At 39.1% G+C, this 27,752-nt stretch overlaps 2 protein-coding genes across 7 annotated transcripts; one reads left to right on the top strand and one right to left on the bottom strand.

Moving 5' to 3' along the window:
* Positions 1-188: 188 nt before the first annotated feature.
* On the bottom strand, positions 189-4,621 carry LOC118406538 (bifunctional peptidase and arginyl-hydroxylase JMJD5-like). Its single transcript, XM_035806601.1, has 7 exons — positions 4,106-4,621; positions 3,602-3,757; positions 2,867-2,983; positions 2,216-2,460; positions 1,585-1,830; positions 765-933; positions 189-284 (listed from the first exon to the last, which is right to left on the bottom strand). Exons 1-7 carry the CDS (start codon positions 4,247-4,249, stop codon positions 189-191), a joined length of 1,173 nt encoding a protein of 390 aa, XP_035662494.1. The 5' UTR covers positions 4,250-4,621.
* A 1,220-nt stretch (positions 4,622-5,841) lies between these two features.
* Positions 5,842-25,824, top strand: LOC118406786 (putative ankyrin repeat protein RF_0381). 6 transcript variants are annotated; one of them, XM_035807112.1, is made up of 19 exons: positions 5,842-6,206; positions 10,985-11,080; positions 12,363-12,455; positions 12,980-13,063; positions 13,652-13,744; positions 14,031-14,129; positions 16,737-16,835; positions 17,607-17,705; positions 18,373-18,471; positions 18,768-18,866; positions 19,505-19,603; positions 20,090-20,188; positions 20,453-20,551; positions 21,601-21,699; positions 22,312-22,410; positions 22,618-22,716; positions 22,883-22,981; positions 23,453-23,551; positions 25,318-25,824. In XM_035807112.1, exons 1-19 carry the CDS (start codon positions 6,150-6,152, stop codon positions 25,402-25,404), a joined length of 1,797 nt encoding a protein of 598 aa, XP_035663005.1. In that variant the 5' UTR covers positions 5,842-6,149; the 3' UTR covers positions 25,405-25,824. The 6 variants fall into 6 exon arrangements, with proteins under 6 accessions (XP_035663005.1, XP_035663002.1, XP_035663007.1 ...); XM_035807109.1 differs by having other exon boundaries at positions 5,845-6,206; positions 12,342-12,455; XM_035807114.1 differs by lacking the exon at positions 5,842-6,206 and adding an exon at positions 6,271-6,412.
* The last annotated feature ends 1,928 nt before the right edge of the window (positions 25,825-27,752 follow it).

The following is a 27,752-nucleotide window of genomic DNA, read 5'->3' as shown; positions in this document are numbered from 1 at the left end:
ATGTCAAGAAATGACAATGCGGACCTAAAAAAATGATTATCCGTTTACAAGTTATGTGAGGAAACGCAGCATGTTATTATACATTTTATTGTGTCGTTTGGATTTCACAAATCAAATATTCAATAGACATCCAGGTTTCATGGTGCATTCATTGAGTGTAGTTTTTTGGGGGGACTTAGTTGAATGTTCTATGCAGAACATGTATTGTTGTAAGCCTGGCATCTTCCATAGGTGTTGACTCCATGTAACTGTACATCAGGTAACAAGACTTCAATTGTCGTCTCCTGTAACGATAGAGAAAAGTTATAGAATCTCACAATATTAATATAAAATGTAAAGCAACAGTCCACCCAAGAGGCCTGGAATGTCAATATTTTTCTTGCTAATGTTGTTCCATGATATATAACAGAACAGAACACGGAACTGGTATCGTAGCTACAGCTGCAATCAAAATGTACGATGTTTACTAAGTACAACTTGCGTTTGGAACTGCATCCTTCTTACTGCAGCGCCACCAAGCGAAATTTCCCCGCACACCTTCGTGCCTATTCTTATTTCAAGGGCAGTCTTGGCAGTATGCATCAATACAACGAAACTACGTAACAAATCAAATCAAATGTTACAGTATTACAAGAACCGATTTCTTGTCAAATAACAAATCAACTGAATTAGGTAATGGTAGATTATAATGATGACACATAACACATATTTGAGAAACATTCTGCACAATAAACTACTATGGCTTTACATAAATTTCTTCTTACCTTTATTGCTTCTATCTCTGCAACACTTAGGCAACCGTCACTGTTCAGATCAAACTCTGTAAAGACGGTGTCTGTTATGATCCTCTCTCCATGGTGAAGTACCAGTGACTGTACCATCTCTTTTTGTAACTCCCCTCCGTACTCTTCTAACAAAGTCTTCAAGACGAACCTGGGTTACGTATACGTAGGGGGAAACACTTTAAAAGAGCTAGAAGGGTTGCATATGAAGTCAGAACTGATTTAGACAAAAAAGTATGCTGAATTCAGGCACCTTAACGCCTGTGTTATAAGACAAAAGAATCTAAAGGATCACCAAAAGGTGTCCACAGTTTCTACAGTCACATGTGTTGTATTTTTGCTTTGACCGAAGTCGCCATAAATAGATGTAAATTGCTCGGCCAGCCATCTCAGCTAATACAGCGATCACCTTTTTATTAGATATATCTTGTGCTGAAAAAAATTGTTTTTCTTGCTTACAACTTAAATAGATATAACGTTAACAGTGAAATTCTCTAACAATATTAACTATATGCTGTATTGAGCCATATATATTTCATCTATCATCATATTATAGCTATTATCCTTTAGTTACAGACTTAACCTTAGACCGAAGGTCCTTCTGTCCCTACAGACACATTTGGCAGTAATGTTTGAACAGCGCATGTTTGGTGTGACGCATTATGGGTAATATGTCAAAGGTGAAACGTCAACAACACACGTCTAGCCCATGATTGTTTGAAGTCAGGAACCTTAACTTTTGACACCACGCATGCACAGTTCAAATCGTTTGCTAAAAACAATTTTTTTTTTGTCATATCACCTTATTTGTATCCCTGGTCTGAATTTCAGCGAACTGAGTTGAACGTTAGCACAATAATCTCTACTGCTACAGTCCGAGTGGTTGAAGACAGACATCGGTGTCCACCAGATGTTGACCGCCATGTTTCTGCCGTGTGATCGGACGTGATGGAACCAACCCTGCGGTACATACAGACAGTCGCCAGGAGGCACTTTGGCGGACCACCATGGGATGATACTGAGAGCAGGGTACCGGTACATGTCAACTCTAGGGAGTGAAACATGGGAAAGAATACTAGTAACTGCACAACAAATGTACTCAACATTAGAATTACGAATTGAAACTAATAAGAATTTTGTAACGGTGCTATGTTGTAGAATTTTGGTTCTCAGTAACCTTCGACACGCTTGTGACGTCACGTTTCTGGAAAGTCACGTGTGAGGGAGTTTTGAAAGTGACATGTCACAGTACTTCATTAAGACCGACCAGAAGTTCGGAAATTTTAACATAGAGTTGTTTTACTTCACACAGTAATGAGTAAAGTATTGTTTTTTGACTGTGAGCAATCTGGCTTGTATTTCCGCACTGTAGTTTCTGTATGTTCCACAAGAGGGCGCTAACCAGTAATATGAGTGTATATAAACAAAAATACCGTTCAACGTCAACTGCAATCTCTTCTCCATCGTCGTGATGTAAATTCAATTTTTCATTGACGTGTTTTTCCAAGAGGAACCAGTCTTTTGTTCCGCTAACCATACAGTTGAGGTTGTCCATGTTGTCCATGTGTAAGGTGGAGGTTGTCCCTCCGTTGGACAACCACAGATTGATGTCCTGAAAACGCTGGGCGAAACCACCGCAGGCTAAACTTTGGGGGAGGTAGAGTTCTTTCATCATAGCCTAGCGCGGTAGACATTCAAGAAGAGAAGAACATTTATTTAACAAAAGTTCTAGTACATCTGTAAAATGTTAGTTTTCATAAAATAACATTTTGTCTTATCTGTATCATTGTGAACTTTCCAATACATAACATTTTATCATTGAATGTTAAAGATGGTATCTGACTGCACTAGGGCACCGGTGTGGCACTGCGGGGTTCGAATGATTGTCTATTACTCAACGAATTTTAGAGATAAAGAATTTTAGAGATTACTTTTCTTACGTTTTGTGTACTTTGTTGTCTTCAAATTCATGTTTATACGTATTACGCAATATCTAAATTCTAAACAAAAAAGATAGTGAGATACAACCTTAACTGAGAAAAGATTAAAGCCACTTTAAGGCAAAAAGATAAATTTCACCTTACCTTTGGAATTCTGTCAACCATGTAGAGATCAGAATGTTTATAACGTTGTAAAAAGTCCAGAAGTTTCATGTCTTCATTATGGCTATCCTGTACCTCTTTCTTTGCGTCAACTTGCATCTGTAAACAATAATGTGAAGTATTGAGATATGAATGAGTAGTCAGTCGGCATGCTACCAGAAAGTGGAAAAGAAACTACCCAGCAGTGAATTAGTTTGAACGCATGACTGTAGCGTTCTGTTTGCATTGCTTTCTCGGTAAAGGTGGTGTATTTGTTGTCTTAGCTTCTAAGTCATACTTTTAAGTATTACGCAATATTATAAATGTAAAAAAATGGCAAAAGTAACACAACAGTGCCACAGTGAACAAACCCCGCAGTGCCACATCGGTGGCCAAAGTGCAGTGAGATACCACCAAAGCACCACCCCAGAGCAATACATTGTTTCTTTCTGTGTTCGACCATCCGTTATGAAGTGACCTTTGTCTGAAACAACAACTAACCTGTCTATCTACCTTGCTCTTCAGGTGAGGTCAGGCAAGCATTTTAATGTCAAAGTTTACTAATCAGGAAAAGCCACACGCGAGGTCACTGTTTACTTTTGTTAACCACGCCGAAGTGTTGCTAAAATATGTCCCTTGTTGCTTTTGATACTATCTTATGCTATCGTAGGATCTGCTTGGAGATTACTTAGGTGAGTTGTAGTTGAAATGTGATCGGTATAGAAACTACAGACTTACCTCTCTATTTCCGTATCGAGCCATTAGGTACCAGTCATTCCATCTCCTGTAAGCGGGGAAAAGTCGTGCTGCCCCCGAGAGAATTACTGGTCTTCCCGGGGCCACGTAACGGCGGTAGAAATCTTCTGGTGAATGAATGGCGTCGACTGATTCGACCTAAGGTTCGCAGTAGAATGCTTTTACTAAAGACAAGGTCAATGAGACACATATTATGATTGAAAGACACTGCGAGGCTAACAGTCAATTACTGTGGTCAGTCTAGCCTGGATGCCAGACTGTTTCCAGGGCATATACAGCCCAACTCCTCGGTTCTAGGGCCAACATGCCCCTAAGAAAATTGTACAGCAGCCGGCTCCCCCGGCCCCTACGTTATCGAACTCGGACTGGGGCCATGTATCCAGGCTATGGGAAGTGAGTAAACCTGATCATCTTCTCTAACATCTGCTTGGTCGAAAATTACTGACAAGTACTCACCTTGGTCTGGGATTACTGACAAGCACTCACCTGTCCGGTCGGGGGTTGATGTGACCCCAGTGGTTGTAAGTGGCCAGGCGGATGTCTCAACCCGTTTGAGTCCAAAACAGAAGCCAATAGTACGACGACAATAGTTAACAGCATACATTTGCTGCATACTAGGAGGAAATACATTATTTCCGTTGAAGATATTGAAAAAATCTAGCTGGCCAATTGGATTATCGACTATGGCTGTATCCTGATACTATAAGAGTTGAATCTCGATGCCGAATCGGTTGCTGAAACGGCTACTAGCTTCACTGTTGGACGAACGAAGTTTCACGGACGCCGACACAAACTGGCTCATGAGAGTGGCACAAGGAAAAAAATGCTTCCTGCGAGGTAAATTCGGAAAATTTGCGCAAGGCCCGGCAAGGGATCCAGCTGCATACGTAATATATCACGTATTAACTCCGTTGTGCAATAATACGGATCCTACGGACTTCTGAGTAGCGCGTACGTTGCAGGAAGTGACGTATCCGGAAATGGATGACGACTCGCCAAACGGTTTGCATAGGTAATAGCAAATTTAAATTTAACTTTAAGAATTTGCTAATTGATTGTGTATCAAGCTGTGTACATTTGGCCCAACCCTTCTATTCTGTTTACTTTCACATTATCATTATTGAAAGCACAAAAAGGCTAAATACATAAACATAGATATTGGACTTTAAACCCTGTGTCAATGGCTTCCGATACGTAGCGATAGTTTTGATTTTTTTCCCTTGATTATGATTATGATTATACAAAAGGCTGACTACTATTGAAAAAAATTATTTATGATATGATGAAAGAAATAATCAATATGGTGCGATAGGATATTACCTTATATTTGATAATGACAGCGATGAAATCATACGATCTATACACAAAACGTCAACATCTTTGCCCCTTTTTTTGTAAAATTACATTATAACACTGACAACAAAACATTATTTTTCTTTGAGGTTAGGATACGCTACTTTTGTACTACTAGTATATTGTGGATGACAGGACTTTGATTTTGCTATTCATTTAAGTGTAAAGAACGTAAAACAGCAGTTTTTCATTGAAGGGACAATTCTAGCGCCGCCGTGCGATGCCTAGATAAACTGCAGCGAACAAAACTGAAGGCCAAGAGGAGACAAACGGGGAACAGGTGCAACACCGGCGGGCTTGAAATTAGGTCAACGACAGAAGGCTCTGGTCAATTCTGCATACTTCTGATCTCTGTGTTGAGTGGCGGGAAATATACAAGCCGATGATAGTTTCCTTATGAAATAATTATTTCCTGAAAGAGAATGCTTTACCTTACCAGTTGGGAACTTCGTCCCATAGTACTTACAAATAAGGTAAACATTTCTTTAAAAGTTGTAACGTAAATTGTAACGTTATCTCTCGCATAAATTGTGTAGAATTTATTTTCATGCAATTTTTGTAGTACAAGAGTTCCGACCGGAGTCTGGTACTGTAAACATAATGCGTAAACAGCTAGGGAATCTGAAAACAAATGCTGATATTCGAAGTTTGAGTTAAAGTTTCTAGGATTACAGACTGCATGAAGCTACTTGTTGCATGTATGCATTTTTCCAGTCGGGCTCGTTGCTACCCTTACCCGTCCACAAATGCTTATTATAGATATGGAGGGTCCTGAATATGGGACATCCTTGGTAAGAGCCATTCTATGGTCATGTTGACAAAAATAGAACGCAGTGCCCAAGGGTGCGCCGTTTCGTCACACCGCAATGTCGTCTGACGCGGCCGCCATGTTTTAGAGCTTACGTCACGACATAACATCCGGGCATTCGTTAGAGAGAAAAAAAAGAGACTCTCAACAACATTGGTTAATGGTTTAGAGGCAAGAAGTACAGATTTTTGAGAGAGGGGTTTGAGATTTGTGTCAGTGACGTGGGGATATTGTGACAGCCCCCCTCCCCACTCTGTCAGCTGTTTGTTCAGGCTTGTCAAGGGCGGGAAAACTGTCAGAGACTGTTGTTCGCGAGCTGTCGTCAGATTTCTCCTCATTCCGACAGCCGATTGTTTCTTTCAAGCAGTGATGTTTAATCTTTTGAACAAAGGACTAGCAGCAGTTTATAGTGGTGGTCCTACAAAGGTACGTATTCGGCCGTTTTTTAAAACTGTTTTACCATTCCTTGTGGGGTTCGACTTCAGCCATGTTTTTTCAGACGACACTTTGAATCAGGGTTCAGATGTATTCCCGCGTGGTTTCCATGCGGTCATGATATATCGTGCAGATAAGTTTTCATAACGAGTATCTCTTGGATTAGTGGAACACACCAGGCGCAATGTCGCTCAAAGGTAAGACGTTAAGATTTGTTTTTCGTGTTCCTCTATTTATAAAGATAGCTGATTACTTATCTTACTAAACCATGTGTTAAATGTGTCAATACCGGCTTTAGCCTGTGGGGATTTCAGAACGTTATCCCTGTTCAAATTCCATAGCTATAGCGCAATGGCGATCGCTTGAAAGTTAAGTCCTGAAATCAAATTTATCTCATACATGTAAATATAAATTAGGAAACGCAGGTATTACCTGCGATTCTTTGCTATCAGACAGACATGTGTAAGAAATATGAGGGATTTCGTTTCTAGATTAGATAGCTAGCGATGTATTTTAAAAATAGCCATCTCCTATCCCGTGTGGGCCGCCATGACACCAAAAATGGCAGGCACGCCTGTCTGCAAAACCATGGGTGGGGAAATCCGGACAGATTTGCAACAAGAAAGCATTCCTGTCTGCTTTAATTCTACTTAGATATCCAAATAATCCTTCCAAAGTTCTGCATGTAACGTTCCACAGTCCTAAAATGTACACCAAGGTATAAGCGCCCTCATTTTTGTAATGCAAATAAGCAAAACTGCACTATGAAAATTGCCTCAACTAAATTTTCTACCCGCAATCTTTAATATCGTTGTGACGAATATTCATAATGCGTTTGAAGTACTGCTGCTCCCTTCAAAAACAAATTTATCATGACCGAAAAGTTGCTGAATGTTTTGCGCATATCTAGCCCGAAGGGTGGTGAAGGCATTTCCTCGTTATCAGAAGGCGGTTTGTGTTATCGCCCTTTTGACTCGAGGCAACGTATAAACCTTTTCCCACATAGCTAACAACGCACCCAAGGGAAAGCGTTGTTGTTGTTGAATATTTTACAAACAGCTTAACGCTATGTTGTTGGATATTGTAACTGGGCTTTCTAGCTTATGCGCCCCCCTCCCCCATCAGACATCAGTCATACTACTGTGCCAAATATGGTTCTCGCGACTAGACTGGCTCGTGTTGCTCATATGGTCAGAAAAATGAATGGGAAAAAAAAGAGTAACACTTTGCGTAGTAACAGAAGTATTGTTGGCTTGCAAGCATACTCCTTTTTCGTCAGTCTTCAAGTATGATTTTCAAGACCAATTCAAGCTTAATGAATTTTCGGTAGCTTATAGTATAATGTTAATTTGCAACTACTACACACTCTCTAAACTATGATTTTGTAATGGTGCATACATATTGTTCATCTTTTTGTTACAAGAAACTACGTGTTGAAAATATGGTCTATTTTCATAACCCAAAATGATAAACAAACATACGGTATCATGGGAATTGTGAATGTGGATATTCTAGATAACAATAGACGTAATGCTCTCACTTGACCTCATTTCTACGATAGCCTAAGGGTTCTTAAAGTGATGCGATTGCAGTGGTACGTTACGTACGTATATTACTAAGATAAACAGCGTTACTCTGAACATACGTTAGTTAACGTTGTGATGACGTTTTGTGACGTAAAACATCGCACTATCATTGCAAAACATGAAAAGTGCAGGGAGCATGACGTTCAATGCCCCCCTCCCCATTCATTATGTCCCGGATGTACTATCAATAATTGTTTATGAGTCATATTCTATTTTTCAACTTCACAACAGTACAAAAATATAGGATGAATCTTAAATACCACACCCGTTTGTGTTATATAAAGCGCCGTGCATACAATGGGTGAAGAAATATAAGTCATATTCAGAGCCAAAATTGTGAACCGCTGTTTGATGAGACAAGCATGCCGAATACTGGTGTATTGAAATCCACAGCCGTGCCTAGCATTGCAAGGGACTACAAGGTACGGAATCTGATGCCTTCATAATAGATGGTCACTTTATTGCTGTACGATTGTTTATGATCATGGCAACGTATATGATAATGGGCACTTATATTTCAAGCTATTAAACAATTCTCAAAGCATATCTACTCTACAAGATGCCAGCATTTTGTCGACATATAATTATGATAATCATAGCTGTATTTAGGATTTTCATGGAAAATGTCAATTTGGACAGAAAACTATGCTTTCACAAGCTGTTGTAAGTGTAACACGTTAAATTCTGCATAGGGTTCTTATATCAATTCAGTATTTCCGTCAGTTTATATAGTTTATTCAGTAATTGACATGGGAAGACAGCTGTGCATTAGTAGAGATTCAGACCAAATTACTTTCAAATCTCACAAAATATTCGTCACTGCAAAAACATTTTTTCCAATACGAGATACGTCAAAAAGCATAAACATTCATTCATATGAATACAACAGCATCATCGATTCATAGATCGTAAAGACTTGAGTTTGTTAATGGGTGGGGAGAAAGCAATATGGCGGACTTGAAAAATGCTGAATCACACGTTCGGACACGCGGTTGAGTTTTCCATGACGAAAAAATGACACACATTAGCCCATTTGCTAAAATAGTATCCCCTCTAAGCAATGACTTGTTAAGAATCTACTTTTGGTATTTAGCCATTTTTAATAGTCGTATTATTTCAACTACCATTCACCCTCTTCCCGGCCCACACACTCCTTACTGTATACAGAAACGCTATGACGTGAAATAATGAAGTTTAATATTAACTTTTACTACCATATCTTTATGTAGGAAAGCATTCAGATCCATCAATTTTGTTTCGGATTCTATTTAATCAATAATCATTAATAATAGCATTCCTCACACTGACGTCATGGTGACTGCAGCTGTTGTTGTTTATGTACATCGTTTTGAATTTTCTGAATTGCTTGTTGATCAGAACAGATGATTAACTTTATTTTGCCTCTTACATTACGTCATTACGTCAATATTGACTATTTGTCCATGTGACTGTTGTATTTCTACTTGTATAGTTGACTAGTTTAACTGCTTTGAATAGTTCCCCACGTTTAGTTTATAATGTAGTAAATGTTGTAATCCATTGCCGTCTTGTTTAGTTGGGCATGCAAAATCATCTAAAAATTGATTACACCATAGGATCAATTTTTTTCAATGTTGCTTATCAAAAATAGATTATTCAAAACACCAGAATCATTAGGTCATCACATAGTTGTATTTAATTGAAGCGCAGCAATTTTGATATATCTGAACGTTGCCTTTTGTTGCATTCAAAGAATCAAGTGTCATATTACGGCTATACATGTACTAGAGAGAGAGAGTTTGAATTTGCTTACATAAATCAAGCTATTTTTTTCCGAAATAAGTCTTGACATTGACCTCAGACAACACTTTGTGGTAGCCTAGTATTATGGACACATTGCCGTAAGTAACATAGATCGTAAACAGAGTTGTTACTGTGAATAACTGCACCTTGAGCTCAAGCAGTCAAAGTGTGACATTTCGTAGTATACGTTCTAAAAATACGTTCTAAATGTAAAATGAGATCACAAGACTCATAAGCTAATACATGCAACTACAGTTTACTTTTGTTCTTGAAAGCTGTTGAGTCAGCTTTTCTCTTGAAAGCCAAGCTTTTGTAAACTTCCTACAAAAACAATGCGTGAATCACTCGTAGTCTCCGAGCAAATGTTAGTCTCACGAGATGTCATCGGCGTGAGATTTCGGACGAGATCTAAAAATTTGCCTGTCTTTGAACTATAATGTGAGGATTCTGAATGGAAAAGTTGAACATGTACATGAACTTCACTGTCCATGACCTAAGAGCCGATTCGAGGACGTGCAGGGTGAAGACCTTGCCATTTGGGACATAAAACCCAAATATAGAAACCGACACCACAGGCGTGAATGTTTGATTGATGGACAACAGTTGTCATCTGTTCTGACTAAACCGATTTTGCATAATGCCCAGACGCGTGGTTAACGCTTTATAGTGTGCCTGAGCGGAATTCTCGATATCAGACTGGGGAGTTAACGGTCTCAAACTGCGGTTTTATTTTTAATCTTTGAAAAGAGGAAAGTACGTAAATTGAGCCTTATTCGTATTTTGATTGTACAGAGTTTGCTTGTTGTATTTGATACGAATGGGTAGTATATTTCCATGAGTATATATGTCGTGGTAGGCATAATCGTATATATCGCATAAGCCGTCGTTCTACGGGGTATATATAACTATGTGATATCGATGTTATTATGTAATTCAGGTAAACAATATCTCGTAATTTTATTGTATTCTATCAGTGATAAGTATTATTGTGTAATGGCAGTTTTGCCATGCTTTTTCTGTTCATCCATTACGTATTTTGGCTTTGAATATCCGAGTAGTAATGATATCACTAATACCAACAGTTAACAGTCGGTGTCCAAAGATCTCCTTCTTTCATTTCTTCAGTCTCATCATTTGTAAGGGTAGTTCTATCGGAACAGTTACGAGGTACAAAAATAAAAAAAAGCGAAGAAATTATAGTTATTGCTATAGGTAGACATTTTGTACGCTATTTTCGAATGCTCCCCTCCATGCCAAACATAATCCTCCAAGAATACCGTAAACGAGTACTAGTACTTGGCGGTTGAATTCTGATTATAATTAATGCCGTATAACAAATTAATACTAGTATTATAAGAGAAAAAGGTAAGAACATGAAACTGACTTTTTTCCCGTTGTCAGGACGGTGAGAGTCCCGACATGCCCCCCGTTAGTACCCGGTCCACAGGAGACGCCATGAAGCCAGCCACAGCAGCAGGGGAGGTACCCAAAGTACAGGTAACAACTTCCTTGAATATGAGAAAACTGCAGATAGTACAAAATAGAGCGTGTAGACTGTTATTAAAATGTTCATCGGACACATCTGTCAGGCGGATGCATCTTGAGCTTGGTTGGCCCACAGTGAGAAAGAGATTCTCTTTAAGTACTCTGATTATGTTCTTCAAAATCCTCACTAGCCACGAACCACAAAATGTGTACAATTCCTTCATACCAGTTAATTCATCCCACATGTATAATACTAGATTTTCTGTATCCAACAACTTCAGACTACCCAAACCTAAAACAAACAGTGGGAAACGTACATTTCTGTACCGAGCAATTATGCTCTGGAACTCATTGCCATCTAACATTAAGTCACTGTGTACATTGTCCAGTTTTAAACAAGCTATCTCAAACATGGTCATCTGGACCTCTGACCTCTAGACACTGTACTCTATTGTACTCTATTGTAAATACTTTGTGATTGTTGTATTTTTTTAAATGTTGATTGAACCTTGGAAGATTAGCCCGTGAGGGCTAAAAGGTTTCTTAATAAACAACAACAACTTGCCTCAGCATTTACATGTGTAACGCTACTTCACCTTTATCCGTGGGCCGTGTAACCTATATCCGATGCATTTAGGAACATCATGTGGACGAATGGTGGTTTCATATTCTGAGATTTTCAAAATCAATAATTGAAAGCATTTTGAAACCACCGTTCGTCGACTTCATATTCATAAATACCCTGCTTTCAAAAAACATCGGATAAAGGTTATCCCGTGAATAAAGGTGAACTAGTGTTAAGTATGGATATACAGTGTAAAGGATAGGACAGTTAGGCAAAATCTATACCACACGAGTACAGAACGCAACAAGGTGTCGTCAAAACTGACAAAAGACTAGTAAAAGCAAAGCTTTCAAATAATGAATTTTTTTTTAATATGAATTTTTTTAATGCTTCCCATTTGCCTGCATGACATTTACCATTTCTGCACCAATGGCCGCCATACAATAGCTAGATTAATTACCAACATAAACTGTTAATCCATGCATTCATTCATTTATCATCATCTTCCATCCGTCCACCCATTCATCCCTCCGTCCATTTATTCTTCTGCCTGTCCGTCCATCCTTTCTTCCGTCCGTCCGTCCATCCCTCCCTCTATCTGTCCGTCCATCCTTTCTTCCATTCGTCCGTCCATCTCTCCTATCTGACGTCCATCCCTCAATCCATACGCCCGTCCGCCCGTCCGTCCATCCGTCCACCAATTAACAGGTTGGGGTTGACGTTGCACAGAAAAAGGAGGACCCGGATGTAGGATTTGTGGGAATGCTCAGAGCGCAGGCGCAGGAGACGGAAGTATCTTCTGGGGCGTCTGCGCAAACACAGGTGAGTTTTTTGTGGGGTGATAATGGCGTGTGCGCACTTTTCTATCATACCATTTAGGTTCCAAAAGCAAGATTTTGTGGTGTCATATGCGCTTTGGGTCATTTTCATGTTGCCTTATAAAAAGTGCTAGAAAGCATTGCGAAGTATTTTTCTTAAGATTTGCTTTGCCTTTTTCTACTTCCATTTAACAAATGCGAGACGAGACCACTCGTACATGACTGTACTATTATCGATAAAATTTTGTTGTTCTGTATGTAGCCCTGTATGTAGTACTATTGTCTGTATAGCTATTAGCTGTTGTTAGTTGCCATACATTGTACCTTGTGCGATCGTTGAGCACAAAATTCATTCATCCATTCATTTAACTGAAGCTGCAGTAACAGGTATTACGTAACATAACAGATGCCCATAAAGTATACACTGTTGTATTTATATCTTTATTGCCATCTGACAGATGGCAATAAAGATATAAATACAACAGTGTATACTTTATAGTATATACTTATATATGTATATGTTACCAGGGTGAGAAGCCAGCCGCCGTAGTGGAGCCACACAGGTCAAGTATTCACTCAAGCTTACCCAAGAGATTACCCGAGAGAATTCTGGTAAGAGAAATTTTCTTGTATACTGAACCGTTGAATGATGACATGTAGTAACGTTTATCCGTTGAGTAACCTATATCTGTTGTGTTGCTAAACAGGGTTATCCAGGCATATTCAGTCGATGGACGGTAGTTTCAAATTGTACTATTTTAAAAATGTTACACTTTGAAACTATCACCTGTAGACTTAATTTCCCTAAATACATTGTTCTTACAAAGAACGGATAAAGGTTACCCTACGGATAAAGGTGAACTAGCGTTACAGTATGCATTGCTACTACTTTACAATTGATGACATTGGAATAGCAACGCTGGGTAGTATTTCTAGTCAGTGCTTATTTATTCTCTTTCCGTTTCATTCGGCTCGTTATTGGCTACAGGGGTAACTGCAGTGAAGTAATGAAGACGTTTTGTAAAATTAACCACATGAATATTAAGAACTTTGTTGGATGTCGAGTGCATTTGGATGAACGTCTCCGCCAAAAAATGAACGAAGGTTCTGTCATAGTAAAGGAACCCAGTATTACTATAGTTTCACTGTAGTGTATCATCACTGTAGTGTATCATCATAAGTCTTTGCTCTCTGTTGCAGTATGGAGACTTGTGTAATGCGGCACTGATAGGGAACCATGACGTGGTGGAGAAACTGTTGAAGGAAGGGGAGGACGTGAACGAGAGAGACAAGGTGAGAACACTACCCTGGGAACGAGACCCTGTCCTACTGCATCAAAAAAGTCGCAACGGGTTTTCTTCGATGTGTGTCTAAGTTTTGATAGAAGAATTCCCCTTTACGTTTTTTATATTCATTTGAATATGGATAGAGAAAAAATAATGACTAACCGGAAGCTAGCAGCTGCAGCGGATTCGAGCAGCCGATTTGACCAGCGATTTAAATGGATTTAAAGGAAAGCTAGCATCGGATTTGTGGTAAATGTTTTTCACTATAATTGCCATTTATGTGTCTCTTCTAGGATGGTGAGATAGCCTTGCACATTGCCGCACAAGAAGGACATTCCTCCATTGTGGACCTACTCTTGGAGGCCGGAGGACAGGTGGAGGCTAAGAACAAGGTACGAGGCTAACGGGTCGTTTTAGTTAGATATTCCTGATGACCATGCTAGCAATTAAAAGGAATGAAAACACATAATAAAATATCTATCTAAAAAATCACAATGTTTGGGCTATAGATCAATCGCGTGACCACCGACACTAAAGTTATTACCTGCTAAATGCTTCAGTAGTCCCCCTGCCTTCCTCATGCAACGGCGGCTGTTCTAGGCCCAGCTGATAGGTGGCGTTGCAGTGGGTAGGATGTACCATCGATACTGTATAAAGAACCATAACCATAACCTTTAGTTACCTGATGACGCAATGGCGGCTAGTTCTACATCCAACTGCTAGGTGGCGCTGCGCTGCAGTGTAGTGGGAAGCATGCGGTCCCAAATGTGACTAAGTGTGTATCCCCCCTTATTGTAGGCATAGCGAACCAAATTTTTGCATAAGCTGAAAGTCATCGAAAATAGTTCAGTCTCATAGATCAAATTCTTCCAGTCATCATACTTTTTTCCGTTTTACAATGCGACAAAGTTGAGATTTTATAGATTTTTTTGAAGTTGAAAAATTTGGTGTTTTCATTGGAAGATGCTTAAGTATTGTCCCTATGGGAAAAGTCCTGTCAGCCACGGCACCATAAAAGGCCAGAAATCCACAACTATTCACATATTTTTGACTATAACTCTCTCACTTTTCATGCTACAGTCTCCAAATTTTCAAGAGCTTGAAATCAGGCAAGGTTCTGCCCAGACACAAAAATTTTAGAGAAAATTAGTTGTATTTTATGCTAATTAGGCCTAATCAGGTAATTTCTAATGAATTAATTTAAAAAAAAGGTCTCTTTCTACACTGCAAGGTGTATAGAAATACTCCTAGCTGACAAGGCAAACCTAACACTTGAATTCATTTTCTTCATCAAGTATAGAAGGCATGTTTTGGATTTTAATTGGTTGAAATATGCAAATGAGCTTAATGACTGGAATATGTAAATGCATACACATGTCAGAGGTTACATTACTTGTGATCTTTGCTGTAAAAGGCTGTCTCACATCTTAAATCTACATGGAAACAGATCTCAAAAACAGAGTGAACTGCAAAATGATTGTTTAATAATATGTAAAAAAGGCTAATTAAAACTGCTAATTAGCTGTCACCAGTAAACTGCATCTTTGCAAAATAAACATTTGGATATCATGGCTGGATGACAAATCATAAGTATATAACTAATATATCTTGTATTCAGGCAAGGATAACTTTTGTTTTTTAATGTAGCATTTAGATACAAAATAATTAACAGTGAGATTCAACAATGTTTACTAATTAGTAATAAGATATGCTAATTAACTGGCTAGACTAAAAGCATCACATTACAGTATTTACAACATATGTCCTGGTGTTAAGTCTATGACAAGTGACAGGAACTGATATGTGTCATAAAGTGCACTGAATGATTAATATTGTAATCCTGTTTCCAGATTGGACAAGAATGAAGAATTGATTGTTTTCTTAGTTTAAGCTGACAAAATTCTTCAACACTGCAGTCATCCCTCAGTAAAACATCAGGAGCCACATGACAGTTCATGTTTAAAACTTTAATCCAGCCTGTAAACAATGTCCCAGCGAATGTCTTCTGGCTGTCCTCTTCATCCACTGAAAAACATCAAAACATAGTAATTAGCATCCAATTGCTGTGTGTATACATACAAAGGGATATTTTCCTATAGTTATGCACTGCCACTCCGCTGAAAGGGATGAAATACGATACTAACATAACTTGACAAATTATTTGCAAACTGGCGTTGTATATTTGCCTAAAATAATCTGTCTAATATACTCTAAAAGTAAGGTACAGTTTCCACATAATAAAACACCGCCACCAGAACTAATTAGTAGGAGAAAATTCCATAATACGATGATATAGCGGCGCGTGCAGGTGTGCGCTCGTAACGCCCCCCTCCCACCCCGCCTTACGGCGGGCCATTTCCGCACGCCCCGAAAATCCGCTCAAATGTATCGCTAAACCCAGCTCCCTAAACTCGCGTAAAATCAAACAAAAACTACACATTAACAACCACAAGGCACCCAAATTTGTTACTGTGTTTGTGCATTTTTGTCAACATGTATATAAAGAGTAAAATTTCGCACTTACTTTTGACGCCATTTCAGTTTGCTACAAGCTATGAAGATTGCACAATCACCGTCGTGAACCTTGATCTTTCCCCTTTCACATGATATATTTCCCAGAAGTCTAGTCGAACGGGAAGTCAGCTGGCTTTTGAGTTGAAAAAAGGCATTTCCGCAGCGCCGCGCGCAGGCCGGTGCCGCGTTTTCGGCGGCGGAACGTAGGGTTTTTTGGACCGTATCTCCGACTTTACCGATTTTTAGCTCACTTATTGTTACGTATTTTGGAAAACAAATACCACAGATTGATAGCAAATATTCCATAGATAATTGCCAGCACAATTTTGTCGGCATTTTCCGAGCGGTTACGTGTAGGATACGTTCGAAAGACAATTTGTGCACCGCGCGGCCCCGCGTTCCAATGCGGAAACTGGGGCGGTTCGCTATGCCTAATAACTTATTGTTTTAGTACGAAGAACCTAAACTTTAAACTTTTTTTTCAGGACGGGGATACTCCACTTCATAACGCCTCACGGGAAGGCTATGTGGACATAGTAGAGAAGTTGGTCAGTGCTGGAGCTGATGTTGAGAGCAAGAACCTGGTACGATTGTTAAGACTGCAAATTATCTTTGGTATTGAACAAAATCCTATCCATTTATAGTTGTATAGCTCATCTTTTTTATTACACGAAGGAAACACTCACCATGAATTTTCAGTTGACCATCCGATTTTTATCATATGTGTGATTCAACGCGCTGACTTTCTTGAATCCGGAATTCCGGAAGCGCGTTGACGTCAGGAGTGAATCAAATGTGGCAGAAAGATGGGATCTATCATTGTCATTAGGGCCCATTAGCCCTCACTGACCAATGACGGTTGTAGATGCCATCTTTCTGTCACCTTTGATACACTCCTGACGTCATCACGCTTCCGGATTCCAGAAAGTTAGCACATTCAGTCAGTCATCTGATCAAGGTCGGCGATATCTAGTGAAAATTCATATTACGATTTTAATTTTTTTATAACAAAGCACAAATTATATTTTGGTATAATTATACTTTGGTAACTATCTTTGGTATTACTCAACATCCAAATGGACGCTTTCACAATAGCTATTGCACAACAGTACTGTATAAGTTTTTGTAAGAAAGAAAAAAAACAAGCAAAGTTTTTCTCTTCGAAATATATATATATATATGTATTCATCATAACCACTTTACATTTCAAGTTATATGTCTGTTGAGTATTGTACAAATTTAAATTGAGTAGCGTTGGAAAGTGATAAAGAGATTTCCTCACGTCAGACTGTAAACCCTTCAAGTCATTTGTCTTCGTTCTCTTATTCCATTCTTTGCACCCACTCATTCCACAGAAAGGCGACACATCCCTTCATCTTTCCGCCGAGAGAGGTCACTTCGGAGTGGTTCAGAAACTGGTGGACAGAGGGACAGACTTCACCATCAAAAACTTCGTGAGCACCCTTGTCCTCTCATCCTCCTTCACTTACGAGTACCCTCATTATTAATCTGCCATCCATCTACTAATTCGTTGATATTGCATGAGGCCGATGCTTGGTATTATGGCTGTTTCAGAAAATTATTCATGGAATAGATTCTGAAGTTATCATGAAAAAACTGTCTCTTTTGGTTACCCTGATGTCAGATATGCCTTACAGTGCTTTCTATTTTTTTACCTGATATTTCTTTTGCTGGTCTACTCTTATTTTACATAATGTAGCAATCTACTAGCAGATATACAAGTAATATTGTGTTAGAAATTGATTCCAGTAACCCTTTTGGCTTTGCTGGAGGCAACTTAACCGCTATGCTTCCATAATCCATCTCACAGCTGCATCGACATCTAGGATCTATTGAATTTTCGCGAGAGTATTTGAATTTTCGCGAGAGTACGCACGGAAAGTGCAGGTCATTGTTTACCAAATTTTATTTCGCCCGTTTATATGAATTGAGTAACAGCAAAAGACGGAAGTAACAGTAACACATGTATAAAGAAAATCTACCAGCTGCCGTCATTGACACAAAACGAAAATGCATAGAAAAAAAAGACAACAACTACTGTGTGAGTTTGAATTTCTAACCGTAAACAATTTCAAAAGTCATCATCATTACATGTTACAGAACGGCATCACAGTACTACACGCAGCGGCTGATGGCGGACATACTAACGTTGTGGACACCCTAATCAACGCTGGGATAGACGTCAACTACAAAGATGTGGTAAGAATCTACTAAACCACTCCCTACCAAAGCTGCACGAAAATAGACCAAAAATTGGCCAAAAAATAATGACAAAGGAGATAAGTTGCCATAGAGTTACATCTTTAACTGTTATTCGAAGGTCAACAATAGATCTATATATCTAAATTATATATGACACTTGGCATATGGAATATCATATGTGTAGATTAAAGTGGGTAATAGAAAATATGTAACATTTCATGCATATATATCTGAAATATGCCTGCAAACAGAAATCGTTGTCTGACTTTTGAACTATTTGCATATTCTCCCAGAATGGCGAGTCGTCGTTACACAAGGCTGCCATGAATGGTCACGTGGGCTGTGTGGACAGACTGATGAGAGCAGGAGCAGACATGGTCGCCAGAAATGATGTAAGCTCTTACCTAGACTAGATATCAAAATGGTGTTGTAAAGTTGAAACTTTGTTCCAACACTAATGACGAAATTGAGCAAGGAGGCGGGGGGAGGGGGCAGATGATCTACGCAAGCCTGGCCTAGTCTCGTGTTCTCTCACGAGATCGAGACTAGGCCATTCTCCGTGACCAAGATGTGTTGTCAGACATCGAAAATTTGGAGATACGCACTCTACCTTTAAAACAGTCACTGTTGACTGAAAAGAAAATTGACAGTAACTCCGTCTACATACGTGACTGATAAACCTCAAAGACAAAAGAAGAAGAACTCACCATAGATTTTCGGTCAAACTCGTCGACCTTCATCAGATGTACGATTCACGAATGTTCCGGAAGTCAGAGGATGACGTCAGCAGCGAGTCGTAAATGGCGGGAAGGCGGAACCTACCACCGTCACGGTTCAGAGAGGGTTGATGCACCCTAATCATCCGGCTAATAGATATCAAATGTTTTTCATCTTTTGTTTGTTAGAAGACAATCAGTAGACGGTGATATTCATTTTCATTAGGTACCATTCTGTAGAAGGGTTATTACCAAACTGTGCAACGCAGAAATGCTGTAATTGAATTGTTTCTGCCATTGTTTCTTTTTTCTAGAATGGTCACACTGTCATTCACTGCGCGGCGATAGGAGGTCACGTGGGCATTGTCGACATGCTCATTAAGAACAACTTCGACATAGAAATCGTGGACGAGGTAGGTAACTCGAAAAAATATGTTTTCAAGATAGAATTGTTCTGATTAGCAGTTATAGGTTTTGACAGTGATTGACAGCAGCAATTACGCAGTAAGCTTTAGATTATGAAAATAAAATGATAAGTAGAATACTCGAATAGAATAAAGTTAAGTAGAAGCCGGTACTGATTCGAAGAGGTGCAAAGGTGATTACGATGTTGACCAATCACAAACCTTAGTGATAGTGAGGCTCATAAATATGCAAGTAAGAAAAAGGTTTGATTTGACAAGCAGAAATCATCTATTCACTTCTGGTGAGGACCACTTCATTCTAAGGGTTCCACAGGCCAGGAAAAAAAGGGGGGGAGTAATGTTTTTGACCAAATAGAAAATACTACACTCTACACAGTCTCGTCAGTGTATCTCACATAAACGTTCTAAGGAAAGTTTTTAGAATATGAGTCTTGAAGTCTTGATCCTGGTGTAATAATGACCTTAACCCTGCAGGACGGTGACTTGGCGCTCCACAAAGCTGCGACAGAAGGACATGTGGAGGTGGTGGACAGGCTGGTGAAGGCAGGGGCAGATGTCAACGCCAAGAACAATGTATGTCAATTGCACAAATCTTGTACATCAAAGCGTATTTTTACTTTCATCTATAAATGCATAAACAATGTTATCAATGACTTAACAAGGATCGATGTTTTGGAAATTCTGTTCTGTTTATTTCGATTGTCTGTCCATTGGAAATAGCTATTATTTACTTTGATTGTCCAATGAGGTTGGAGACATAGTATTATTGTATAATCATTTCGAGATTAGATGCTTTGCGATTTGTTGATGTTAACTACACCTTGACCTCCTCTGCAGTACGAATACACGCCGTTGTACAACGCGGCGCTGTCCGGTAACTTCCACGTGGTGGAATATCTCATCGCTCATGGAGCAAACGTCAATGAGAAAGACGGGGTGAGTTCACTGGTTCTCTATCTATATGGGTTATGTTACTCTATATACAGTCAAAAGTGCCCTCAAAAGACCACTCTGACACCGATGATATCTTACCTATGTTAACAGGTGGTGACTTACCTCACTATAGACATGATTCTTGATGCTACTGCCAATGGAGGAAATGTTTTAGGGACCACCAGGAAATGGTCACATTGGCCTGGTTGATTTCATGTAGAGGCGATCACTCGATGTATCGATATGACTGTTTAAGACAAAACTTTTGATAGTACAAAAGTAAGGCCACAGCAAGTAAATTTTATGGATGACATCCTCTGCAGACTGAAAAAATAGTGCGATTGGGCAAAAAAAAAAAAGATGGTTGAAAAAAAACAAGATGGCTACATTTAAAAAAACAGGCAACTTAAAGTTGTGATGGCTGTTGTAAAAAGAATTCAATGGACAAAACATGGTATCAGAGCCAACAAGGCATTCATTCCTGTATGTAAGACAAGTACTAGTGTAGTAAAAGTGACAGACTGGCATCACCAACAAAGTTGGTAACCACACTCATAGCTTCCACATTGGTGTCACTTTTACAACAATCCAATAAGTTTCATTTCTACAACTACAGTCATGGGTACGTCGCAAGTGCCACTTCTACAAGTACAATTATTAGGCTACAACACAATATATTTGCTCATTTTGGTACTTTATCATCATGTTGACCAACCCTGCAGAAGAAATTCTTGTTTTTTCTTCTGAAATCAGGCAAAAATTAATGAGCGCGCTGATGTCAGCCATAAAATTTACATGCTGTGGCCTAATTTACAATAACTTAATGTTGTAATTGATCGGATTCCTTCAAATATTGTATTTGGCGCAATACGTGTACAAACTTTGATGGATAATAAACGTACTTAGAGTTCATAGTAAAAAATACTATATTACCTAACTAACGTTTCGGTGCGTGCCAGGCAACACTCACTTGTTTTACTTTGCACTGCAGCTAGGTGTCGCTGCTGAATGCGATCCCACACGTGACTGAGTTGATATTCCCCTCATTTTAGAATGGAAACACTGCCCTGCACGAGGCCGTGTCCAGACAACACGCAGCGGTGGCCAAGAAACTGATTGCCGTCGGAGCAGACATCACAGAGAAAGACGTGGTAAGCTTAAGCTTGCAACTATGAATCCGGAATGGTTTGTACATACAGAGAGAGAGAGAGAGAGAGAGAGAGAGAGAGAGACAGAGAGAGACAGAGAGAGACAGAGAGAGACAGACAGAGAGGGATAGAGAGAGAGACAGAGAGAGACAGAGAGAGACAGAGAGAGACACGCAAATACACACCGACATGTGCTCGACCGTGCACGCATCGCACAAATACACGTACGTGCACACATATACACATGGGCACACGCACACATGCACACATGTACACACACGTCAATAGCCACACACACACACACATACATACATACATGCATACATGCACATAAAAAAATATGCAGATGTAACACTTCTTCCAAAGGACGACATCTAATCTGATGTAATCACCAACAAGATTTTTCTCCCGAAAAATGAGCCTGTTATCAAACTAGTGACATTACTTTTTGAACCACCCTCATATGAAACTGAAATGAAACATAACTATGGTAAAGCTAAAACACAGTAAAATGAATTGGCCGTAACAGCCATCAATTAGTTGTGTTTTTATTACGATTACCAACCCGGCAGAATGTCAATGTAGTGTCTAATATTGTCTCTATTCTCCATACAGTACGGGAGCAGCATGTTGTTTAATGCTGCCATCTGGGGTAACGTTGACGTCGTAGACAGTCTCATCAAAACTGGTGCTGATGTCAACACTAAGAATAAGGTAAGGATTATCATAAAAAGCAAAGAACCGATTGAGTTCATATTGACCCTTTTTTATAATAACCATTCTTATTCTATTTTAGGCGTAAAATGTTACCTTGTTTGGTACTTAATCAATGGTACAAATTTTGAACCCGTGCTAGATTTATGATTTAGATTGCTTTTAACATTTTGCACTACTGACAACTGACATACACTTGATTCATAGGGAGACAGTACTGCACTTCATGAGGCAGCCGCTAGGGGGTACGTACCCGTTGTGGACCGTCTACTAGGTGCAGGTGCCGATGTTGACGCAAAAGACAAGGTAAAATATTTCAATCTACCAACCCTTGCATAATTTCATATTAGTCTTGCAATATTCATATATTATCAGCAATAAACGTTCTATCTCCTTTATATGAACAAGAATTTCAAGATGTAGCTTTTGATGCACAAGGTAATGTAATGAGTAATATTTGTGTCTTATACAGTACAACCACAGTGTTCTTCACAAGGCTGCATTCGGCGGCCATGCTGACCTTGTCAACACACTCATCAGGACAGGAGCCAATCCTAACGCACAAAACAACGTGAGTCAGTTATTGTATACTAGTTGTCTTTGTTACGCTATCGTTCATTGGCTTGTTTCTTGCCAACGACTCCTTCTGATTAGTATAACATATGGGATTTAAATGCAAAATGTTTTGAAATGGGCTCTGTAATTGTAGGCATTGTTTTTCGAATATTTGTACAGTAGAAGCCGCTTAATTGCACGGCCTATTTGCAAGTGAATTTCGTGCAGTTATCCTAAGTGTGCGTTAATCCGTTGTTCGATAACCGGCTTCAACTGTATTAGATATGACACGCCCTGCGAAGAAAACAGAACTTTCTATTTCAAAAACAAACCATCACGGGTCTTCGTTATAAGTAGTCTTTGTGGTGGTCTAATAAAAACGGAGACCCTAAGAATACACCGAAATTTCTGGAAATGATTTAACTTTCTTTTAACCTTTTGTCTTGCGTTTGCTGATTGGTTGTTTCGGTGCTACATGTACCTACAGGATGGAGATACGCCTCTTCACATTGGCTCTTGCATGGGTCACGTAGGCGTGGTGAAGAGTCTCATCCAAGGAGGGGCTGACCCCAACGTCGTGAACGAGGTACGGCGATATCATCAGTACTTGTTGAATAGGGTACCTCCTAGCTTGGCTTTGAAGGCTCTTAGCGGATTGTCCACTTTGAATTTTTGGTGCATTGCAGGCAAAGCCGATAAGAAGAGGGTATTAGTATAACAGTAAAGAACAAGATGACTTTCAGAAAGGTATGAAAGAGTCAACCATAAAAGTTTTTTGCAAGTTAAATTCCCATGCCCTACCCGGTTGGGCATCGGTTTAGAAACGTTACTGTATCAATGCTAGCGTTCCTTACAACTTTAGAGGGCACTTCCGTAGGGGCCTTCAATTTTAGGTCGGCCATGGCCCCATATGAGCTCAGTTGTTGGGTGTCAGTTGTGGATATAAAGTTGCAAAAGTTGGAAAATTTTCCTGTCTATGACATTATGAAGCGAGGTGAACGAGGTTTAAATGAAGCGAGAGGAACTGAGTAGCGTTATTTGGATAATCCAATTTTAACTATAGAACCGTAATGGTTATAAAGGGCAATGCTTGGATTTGGAACAAACGAAAATGAAGCAAATATGAGAAAGCTGTTCTGCATTTTATAATTTTGACCCTTTTCAATCTATCGAATCGTAAAAAAAAACCTAAAACGTCCTGAATAAGTTACATATATCAAACTTAACGACATTATCAATAAGTGTATTTACAATTATATATACAAGAAGAATTAATTTCTATTGTGTTCTTGGCGACGTCTGATGTATAACCGAATTGGGTGGGTTTGTCGGGAGCACGTGTTTCAGAAAGCCTATGGCGCCCCCCGTCTCTGTTCACGGTGGTCAAATACGGGCTCAAAATCTCCCATGTCTAGCCGAATTCGAACCTTCTTCCATGATGTTCCATTTGACGTAATTCGAACCGAACCCGTGTTCTATTTAGGTCATCTGCGGTCATTGCAGGTGAAACCGTGCTTTCTGGCATTTTCCCCCCAACTAAGTTGAATCAGGCGAAAAATATAGTTTTTAACCAATATAAACAATTTTCTGGACAGTACATCTATGCTTTCACTTTGTTTGGGACCTGTAATATGTAACGAAGCTACTGGCGTTTTTGTTGGTGACCTTGAATATAATAAGTGTTGTTTATACGGTATCAATTACACCCTCCCGCTCTCCGTGCGGCATGACATGCGTGTAAACATCGTTTAAGATCTAAACCAAGAAGAGTCCAACATAACTCATTGACGGCTCAAAATGACTGCAACGGTTTTCCCGAGATTTCTGTTTTTGGGATTTTTAAAAAATGCCTTAGATTTTGAATTATTGGTAATTAAGTGCGAAAAATGCAATTTTTACGCATATTTTTGACTGTAACTTTGCTTAAAATTAAAAATTAAAAAATCCCAAAAACAGAAAGTTTTATTTGCCTCTCAGATGACGAAAAATATAAAAATCGAGAATTTGCCATGGCACTTGCGGCCCATCTTATCAAGAGTATGGTCAAATTGAAGCCCTTCCTTGAAACCGAAAATAATCGTCTTTGGAAGCAAAATCGAAACAAAACAACTATCTCAATTCAAACGGGAAGATTCAAACTATCTAAAATTGCCAATTTATCTTATTTTGAATACATTTTCCTTGTCATAAAACCTTGTTTATTTTGAAATATTTTACGGTTAGCAAATAGTAGGCCTCTTGTAACCCGATACTCTGTCGAACTCGCATAGCAACGGGAAAGAATACCCTAGCAACCGACCGCCGTGGTTGAGGGATTGTTGATTTGTTGATATTTTTTGTTGTTGATTGCAGTACGGTGGAATTCCAGCAGATGATGCCGAGGATGAAGAAATCCGCGCCCTCCTGATGTCCATGATGTCAGAACCAGAGACAGAGTAGGGTCAAAGGTCAACGACGAGGCCGCCATTTTGAAAGATAGCAAACTCGATCAAAATCAGTAAATTTTCCGACAATCACTTGTTTTATGACTTTACACCTTTTGAACGCTAAAATCTCGAGATATCTCGCGATGCTACATGGAAGCTAGAGTAAGATTTGATAATCATATTTACATAAGAATTCAGAATATGAATACATAAAGGCTAAGAATTGTACGTTTTCTCATTACCTCATTCATTGAATATAAACCACAACTTAAATCTCATGAGAAATGACGGGAAAATTGTGCATAGTCATTGTTAATAGTTAATTTTTGTACTTTGTTTTGTCGAAGGAATGATTAGATGTTCCCCACTACACTGGTTACAAAATGAATGAATGTTTTCTTGTCGATTTGGTCCACTTTTTATCAGTCATAAGCACTCATCTGTACTCATTGTGTAGTGATATTTTGGACAGGTACTAGGTGCTAAGGCCTCTTTCTAGAGATATATTACTTTAGCTGGCACAGTATCCATGTTTTTATAACAGGTTTAGAAACATTACTCCGAAACATATATTAAAGTGGAGCTATAACAATCAGGATATGTATGTCGCTATATAATGGACTATGGCGATGATAACGGTTTTTAGAAGCCATTTAACGTTATAACGTACACTACAACAAAGCCATAATTATTAAGTTTTGTTTTACCATTATATAATTAGTTTACTTCTTTGTCAACTGTTGGTACTGCAATGCGGTATCTGCATTTTAAAACTTTTTTTGAGACATCGTAGCACTGTGAAATGTCATTTTATATTCAATTTGGCTGCTATCATAAACAGCTTTTACTAGGGGGCGCAACGGCACTTGACGAGATTACATAACCACACTACTTTAAGACCAGCGGCCTTTTATTGCTAAGGTCGACGAATTGAAATTGCTGTTATCCAATCAGTTTTCTGTATGTTATGAATAAAAGACAGAGTTAATAGTTACACAAGTTAATTCGTTTCTGTTGATACGTTTGGAAATGGAAATGTAAAAGTTGAACATAATTACCTTCGTTAAAAGGTTGTGTTGCCGGTAGTGCGTGTGTGTGTGTTTGTGTGTGTGTGTGTGTCTGTATTTGTGTGCTTGTGTGTGGTTGCGTGCGTGAGTGCGTGTGTATGTGCGTGTTGATATTTGGTACGTGGGTAGGTGTTCGTGAGACCTTGAAACGATTAGATCTTGGGCTCCCCTGCAGGGAAACGTTCGGGTTTATCTCCAGTTCTCACATGCTACGCTCATGATTTTGAGTTGTGTGGTAGATAGCTCCTGGAGCAGAGAGTATTTGTGATGTAGGTTTAGAAACCCCTGGCGGCTTTTTGAACTGAGATATCGAGTTAGTTTCAGACTTTGAAGGATAATAACTCAAAAGTGGTCAGCGGATCATCATAACTTTCGGTATGCAGATAGGCTAAGTGATGTTTATAACACAAAAAAATATATAATACGCCAGGTAAAGATTTCACCAATTTTGTGCATTGAGAAATGTACCTCACACGACTTTCCTAACTTCATCCAGGTGCAAAAATTGTACCTGACTTCAGTTGGGGAGGGAATAGGCGGTGGAATAAGAGGGTTGGACTCCCCTTTCCAACATAGTGGATAACAACCCATTGCCCATACGGCCCCCCAGAACTATGGGTCTACCTTTTTACCTTTGCTAACGTCCACTGATAGTATAATAAACGGACCTGTCATAGCAAGATAGTCCCGGAGCTCTCAACGGCAACTTGAAGCAGCCATTTTACCTATTCTACATCATTTTGAATGGGCCTAAAACCCATGAAGTTTAAATCTACGTTTCAGTTGCGTAGGCTCTTTTGCTTTTAAAAGCCACCGCCCCGTATATATTCAGTACAGCAGAGAAAGCAAGCATATATCCTCAACGGAAGTATGGCATTATTTACCTTTGAAGGGGTTCGGTGCTTGCTAAGGAAACAGTCATCAATTTTAGATATTGGAGAAATGTCATAGAAACAAACAGCTACTGTTCAGGCATAGCAAAATGCGTGCAGAATAGAGGTTTGTTAATAATTTTCCCAGCTTGAATACAAATACTTTGGTATACATTACACAAAGCATCTTTTGAATAGCAACAATGGAACGTGTACTTTTAGGTTCTGAATTATGTATATTCATTTGAACACATAAGGTAAATCCAGTTTGAAAGTCTATATAACATTGAGGCATTGTCTATATGACATTGAGACATTGTCTACATCTTCAGTATCGAGGTTTGTCTATAGAACTTGTCCATATACAAGTGTAATGATATAAAATTTAGCAGAAATATTTTGGCACATATGTACACCCCACA

This window comes from Branchiostoma floridae, chromosome 19, assembly GCF_000003815.2.
Source record: "Branchiostoma floridae strain S238N-H82 chromosome 19, Bfl_VNyyK, whole genome shotgun sequence".
Lineage (NCBI taxonomy): Eukaryota > Metazoa > Chordata > Leptocardii > Amphioxiformes > Branchiostomatidae > Branchiostoma > Branchiostoma floridae.
Note: the sequence above shows the minus strand (reverse complement) of the source record. Positions and strands in the feature narration are given on the sequence as shown.

Excerpts from the sequence above, each read along its gene's own strand:
- LOC118406786 (XM_035807108.1), top strand. The coding sequence starts at position 8,164 with ATGCCGAATACTGGTGTATTGAAATCCACAGCCGTGCCTAGCATTGCA. Across the intron at positions 13,745-14,030 it reads ACGTGAACGAGAGAGACAAG|GATGGTGAGATAGCCTTGCA; the intron begins GTGAGAACACTA and ends TGTCTCTTCTAG. Across the intron at positions 21,700-22,311 it reads ACATCACAGAGAAAGACGTG|TACGGGAGCAGCATGTTGTT; the intron begins GTAAGCTTAAGC and ends TTCTCCATACAG.
- LOC118406538 (XM_035806601.1), bottom strand. The coding sequence starts at position 4,249 with ATGTATTTCCTCCTAGTATGCAGCAAATGTATGCTGTTAACTATTGTC. Across the intron at positions 1,831-2,215 it reads ATTGCAGTTGACGTTGAACG|AGTTGACATGTACCGGTACC; the intron begins GTATTTTTGTTT and ends TTCACTCCCTAG. Across the intron at positions 934-1,584 it reads AGACCAGGGATACAAATAAG|GTTCGTCTTGAAGACTTTGT; the intron begins GTGATATGACAA and ends TACGTAACCCAG.